This window comes from Aphanomyces astaci, assembly GCF_000520075.1.
Source record: "Aphanomyces astaci strain APO3 unplaced genomic scaffold supercont1.8, whole genome shotgun sequence".
Taxonomy (NCBI): Eukaryota; Oomycota; class Saprolegniomycetes; order Saprolegniales; family Verrucalvaceae; genus Aphanomyces; species Aphanomyces astaci.
The window spans coordinates 299,345-305,189 of NW_009798271.1; the positions used below are offsets into that span (position 1 = coordinate 299,345).

The following is a 5,845-nucleotide window of genomic DNA, read 5'->3' on the forward strand; positions in this document are numbered from 1 at the left end:
TTCGCCAAACTGTATTAAGGTCTGGGCAGTGCGTCTATTCAAATCTCAATTCGTAGCAAGCCGACCGTGACGTGGTTTGTATACAGTAGTTTGGTTTCACAATGTCAAATGCAAGGTGGACAGATTACTAGCGTAAAACTGCGCTGTGGATGTTGGAGTATATGTAAGCTTACTCTCTGCCAAACTAACAGGACTGTAAACCCAGGGTATTTACAGATCACACCACTAACACTAAATCCATACCGACCTGTCGTTTCAACGACATACATACCGGTATATATACTGTACCTTCACCACATCACGTCACTGAAACAAGTTCCATCAGTCACATGGCATTTCTACCTCCAAATTGTCGTGGCTGGATGGAGTTTGATCACCTTTGTGGCTTTGCACATTATAGCCAATAGAAATGCTTAGCTTACAGCTTGACGTGCGTCGTGCAAATTCGATTTATATCACATCAAATTTAAATATCTTGATATTTGTATTTAGGGGTTCTTAATTTCTCGATGGAGCGCCCGACGCTCGTCGTGCACGAAGCCGGATGCCGGTCGTGTAAAAACTGTATAATGGTGGATATTCGGCATCGGAATATCTGGGATATTGAGAAAAACGTGTTCACAGTCAATGGAATTTCGAAATATCCGGATATATCCACTAAAATATCCACATTTGGCCGAAATATGCGAATATTTGACGTCATTGAACACGCCCTTACCGGTAAGGTAAGTAAATCTTCGTACAATGTTTAGTACGCACTATTAATAGTGTATACATATTGTGCGTTCACAGTCAGTTCGAAATTTCCGAGAATGGTTCGTTGAATCCAAATGGACAAACCGCCCCGCAAATCGATCTTCCTGCAAAACCCAATATTTTATTAACTGTCAGGGAGGTTTTTGAGATCACATTCGACAGATCGACCGCAAGAGCACACGTCCCTCAGAGACCGCCTTCGCATGTGTGCCTCGACAAGTACGTAGTCGGCATCTCGAGTCGAACTAGTAAGTCGTCCCTCATGGTAGATTATTGCCATCTCATAGTATTCTCTAAGCAGCGGGGGGGTGTACAGTACGTACAGTCAACTTACTTGCCTACTAGTAAAAATTAATTGGCAGATTTGGACCGAACTCACAATATTTCGACTGGTCAATTCGATGTCAAAGATTAGCCAGCTGGTTTGTTGACTAATCACACGAATGGCATACTCGTCAAAGGATTACGCGGCGAATATGGACAGCATACAAACACCAAGGTTAACGTGTGAATAAAAATACCGGTTCCTTCCAGAACAATACTGTGTGTAGGTAGACCCTTGTTCCTGACATATCAGGGGTTATTTACACATCTGTATAACTTTCTGGTGTTCTCTTACAGTTCTCCAAGTGTGGGCCATTTGCGCATTTGCACAGTGCCCTCATATCACATAGCCGTGATGCCGTCAACTACTTCATACACGAAACACTTCATCAACAACAAGTGCCTCTATCGCAACAAAGTGTGCTTAAACGTCCGCGCGATCAAGAATAACGGCCAGCTGCACAGCCTCTGCGACTACCATCGGCTCAAAGCCAACTCGAGCCAGCGCAAGCTCGAAAAGAAGCAGCGCGACTGTCCGATCACTCCTCCTGCGGCCACAACCGAACAAAGCAACAAGCCACCGCGTACCTTTGGCGTCAAGGAGCTGTGTATAAATCCGCACGACGTAGATGACATCGACACGGGCGACGACGACGTTGTGATTTGGGTGCAGCCCACCCGCATCGAACTCCCGCAGACATTCGACCACATCATTCATGAAGAAGTTTAACCGCTGTCATAGTAACTACTTACGAATCCCCTACTTGTTTATGCGGTTATGCGGAATAGTCCACTGCTGTTGACCCCAACGAAGCTACTCGCCCCATGACCTGAACAGATTGCATTCGATGTAGCACTTCAGTGCTGATCGTTTGCAGTATTCAGTCGACACACATGGACAAGCACACAATGCGGCCCCTTCCTTCTGCCGACACTCATCAGGCCTTCCCGTTCGTGGGGCATCTGGACGATTCAGATTTTGATGAGCGAAGAGCTATTCCCTCGAAGCAACACCGAAGGTGTTCCTCCATAATCATGGATATGAGGGAAATACTGGATTTACTGTTAACGCGATAATTAGGTTTCGAGTTTACAGTTTACTGGTCAGCCACCAACGATGAAATTTTGTAGGAATGTTTCAAACATTGTTAAATCATCACATAATCGTTAAGAAGGATACAAAGTACATACACATATCAAAGTCCAAGAGCATCTCCACCGGTTGGGTCTTAGAGCATCTCCACCGTACACGGAATTTGACCCTGAAACTGAATATTACTCAGTGTCGATGATATTTTGACCCTGAATTTACCCCCACCCCAACACTGAGTTCGACACTGAAACTGAGTTTCAGAACCCCGGGCCTTGAATCTTGACCATTCCACACAGAGTTTTCACTAAAAACTCCGAGTCGAGGTTTTGCGCCGAATTAATCTAATAACAAGAAATTTGTATGGTATACAAACTAGTCTACACGAAATACTTTTCGATTGCTGGACGATGTCGTTATCGATGAACGCCATGGAGACCGAGTTACTCTCCAAGACATGGGTAGCAGTGTCTGAGGATCGAATCAAGGGTAGTAACTCTGAGACGATAGCCCTTGTAATGCGCTTCATTGATTCGATGGCTGTCGATTCACCAAGGCGACGATGGTGCATCGAGTAAGCGCAGACGCCATAGGCCGCATACGCATCGACGCGTGTATATGTAACATGGCTTTTTACGGATAATGTTCGGATAAAAGAGTCTTATGCTGGTTCCACCAATAAGACGCATTTTCCCCACCCGCAGGGATTCCAACACAGATGAACATCTACTTATCGCTTACTTAGGCCACCGCGATCACTTCTTCACCAAGGCGTTAACAGTAACCGTCAATGTAGTGTAGCGGTTCGCAGGACGATTGTCGCAAGTTTGTTTCTACGTATTGCCCGATATGAACAGCATCAATCAAAGTCGTGATGCCACGTGAACGGGAGAGCCCAGGCCCATAAGTGGAATCATAAACACGTACGCGTATACATACATAACCTCTCTATATGCGTATTGTCTTGCATCGACGCTGTGCGCCTCCGCGCTAATTAGAGCATCTTTACCGGTTGGGACTTTTCACCAGGCTTTATACGGATAATGTTCGGATAAATGAGAGACTTATGCCCAGCGCCGGGCGTCATTCGTACAGCGAGGCGCTACATATCTGCTTCCGCGGCGGTGCGTTTTCCGCTGTCCTCGACATCACGTTGTTCGTGAGCATTCTACACATGCTGCTGCGGCATGCAGCAGCACGCCCGTCATGAGTGCCACGGAAATCCCCTTGCTCATGGACGGGTTTGGCTCGTCAGTCGTAGCGCTGTTCATGCAATTGGGCGGGGCATCTACACCAAGACCGCCGATGTCGTCGCCGATATCGTCGGCAAGTTCGAGTAGGGCATCCCCTAAGACGACCCGCACAACCCGTCGGTTATTGGCACTTGGTTGAGGACATGGTGGCCGACTGCGTCGGGAGCAGCGCCGACGTGTTTGTTTGAGAGCGTCGCGGCCAATATCATCGGCACCATTTCCCTCGCCAAGGAAGGCGCGATCGAGTACCCCATGTTGTTTGTGTTCTTCCCCGTGGTCGTGCACGCTTTCGACATTGTCGTGTCCTCCATCGGCATATTGTGCGTGTCCGAGCCCGGGCCAACCGAGTCGGACCCGATGACCACGCTCCAACGCAGGTACTCGATCACATACTTGTTTGCGCTGGCGCGGTGGCTACACTTCGCGTCCGCCGCGCCTGGAGCTATTCACTGGAGATGGTACGACAACATTCCTCCGACGAGGAAACGCCAACGAATGCCGAAGAGCGATCACGGTCGCGTGACCGGATCGAGGAGCCCCGAGGACGCGCCGCTCGGCGCACCGTTGAGAACCCGTTCAGATCTCCCCGACGATGACAGCCGCCTGCTGTCGACGAGTGTCCCCCGCCACATGGTGGGTTTTACACCCCTGCCACATCCCGAGGAACACCAGCTGTCGTAACGTTTGTCTCAGCTGCCGCTCCACCAACAACTGAAGCAGATGGCGATTCAGTGCCGTTGCCAGCTGACAACGACCCGTCGGACGTCCGTGACGATACGGACATGGGCAGCGATGACGATTACGGCCTTTCGGCGGCGCAAGTTTGGAACGCGCCGGCGCTCCCACAGCCGCCGACATTTTCGGGCTCGACCAAGGCCTAAATACGCGCTTTTATGCGCAAGAAGTATCTGGGGCAGATCAACGCTCTGTAGTGCAATGGATCGCGTGGTTCAACCGCGACCACCATTCCATCACGAACGATGAGTTGGTCGCGTGGTTCAAGTCAGCATTTGTGGAAGCCCCTCAAGACCTGGATGTTTTGAAGCAACATCTGCAACGAGCGATTCGCTTCGATACGAAGATCTTGGACGCGGAGTCCCTCGTCGGTCGTATGCTTGACGAGCTGATGCGCTCGTTGGAACAAGACCATCAGGAGTGGGTACTCCATCAAGAAGGCAAGATGGTCGTCGAAGTCATGATGAAATCAATCAAGCCGGAGTCGCTGAAGACGGCGGTTCAAAAGCAGCTGCAGTTGCAGCGGAACAAGGCGTTGAAGAGCGACGTCTTTCGTTACGTGAACTGGCTGCGGACATTTGCAGCTGGCCACCAGCTGTATGTGGGACTCGACGACGAGTCCAAACTTTCCCCGGCAGCGAAGCCGGTAGAAGCTCCACGAGGCGGCAAGCCTCATGTGCCAAGACGCGACAGCGGCCGGGAAGACGCCGCCAAGAACAATGGCAGAGTCGGCGGAAAGGCCGAAACGATCGTGCCCAAGAATGCCGAGCCCTCTGCCAGGAAGGGCTGCTTGAAGTGCGGTGACATGACTCATCGTGTGGCGCGATGCCCGAAGACCGCGCCTGGCGAAGCCGAAACGTCGTTGGCAGCGCAAGTCAAGCGCTGGAAGGATGGCATCAAGGTGCTGGTCAACCAGCCGCAGCGCCAGAAGACAGAGCGCGGGGTGCTCTTGGAGTATATCGTCCGCGTGGTCGATGTGCTATTGGACTCTGGTTCGGACGTGACCGTTGTCACGCGCGGCGTCATGAATGCGTTGGACGCGGCCGGTGTCAAAGTTGGGACTGTCTCCCATAGCGTGCCGCATTTGGCGTACCCGTATGGCAGTGACGCCAAGCCAGTTGTGATGACACGCAGCGTCAAGTTTAACTGCGTGACGCTGGACACAACGTATGGACCACTTGTGTTGCGCAGGCTGAAGGCCTGGGTCGACGACGCGTCGACTGCAACCGAACTCATCGTGAGTCGCCCAGTCATGGATTTACTGGGCTTCAGCGTTGAAGACCTCCTTGTTGGAGCAAAGAAGAAGAAGGAAGAATTGGACGTTTCGTCCGTGCCGACGAATGAATTGTCCGGAATGGCGAATGTCAAGCGCCTGATGGCGGAGATGCTGAATCCGCCGGAGCTTGACTCCAACGACGGGATGGAGTGTGATACTCCGGAGGTTTATCCCAAAACCTCCGTTGAGGACGAAGTGGAGCGTTGCCGTTCAAGCCATTCTGGCGGCCAAGACAGCCGAGGCGGAGACGCGAGGGCTTGCGCCCTCTGAAGCGTCGTGGCTACACGACTTATTGGCCAAACACATTGATGTGTTCCGTGGAGACTTGGGCGACGATCCGCCAGTCAAGGTCGAACCATTGAAGGTTCGGATAAAACCCGGCTCGACGCCGGTGAAGTGTGGGATGCGGCG

The 5,845-nt window shown here is 51.3% G+C and overlaps 2 protein-coding genes across 2 annotated transcripts; both read left to right on the forward strand.

Moving 5' to 3' along the window:
- Positions 1-1,328: 1,328 nt before the first annotated feature.
- On the forward strand, positions 1,329-1,842 carry H257_04590 (hypothetical protein). Its single transcript, XM_009829178.1, has one exon. The coding sequence runs from the start codon at positions 1,436-1,438 to the stop codon at positions 1,808-1,810; it is 375 nt and encodes a 124-aa protein (XP_009827480.1). The 5' UTR covers positions 1,329-1,435; the 3' UTR covers positions 1,811-1,842.
- A 1,394-nt stretch (positions 1,843-3,236) lies between these two features.
- On the forward strand, positions 3,237-5,704 carry H257_04591 (hypothetical protein; the record flags this gene model as incomplete). Its single annotated transcript, XM_009829179.1, has 5 exons — positions 3,237-3,325; positions 3,364-3,500; positions 3,593-4,056; positions 4,117-4,187; positions 4,246-5,704. The coding sequence occupies 5 exons, from the start codon at positions 3,237-3,239 to the stop codon at positions 5,702-5,704; spliced, it is 2,220 nt and encodes a 739-aa protein (XP_009827481.1).
- Positions 5,705-5,845: the final 141 nt, after the last annotated feature.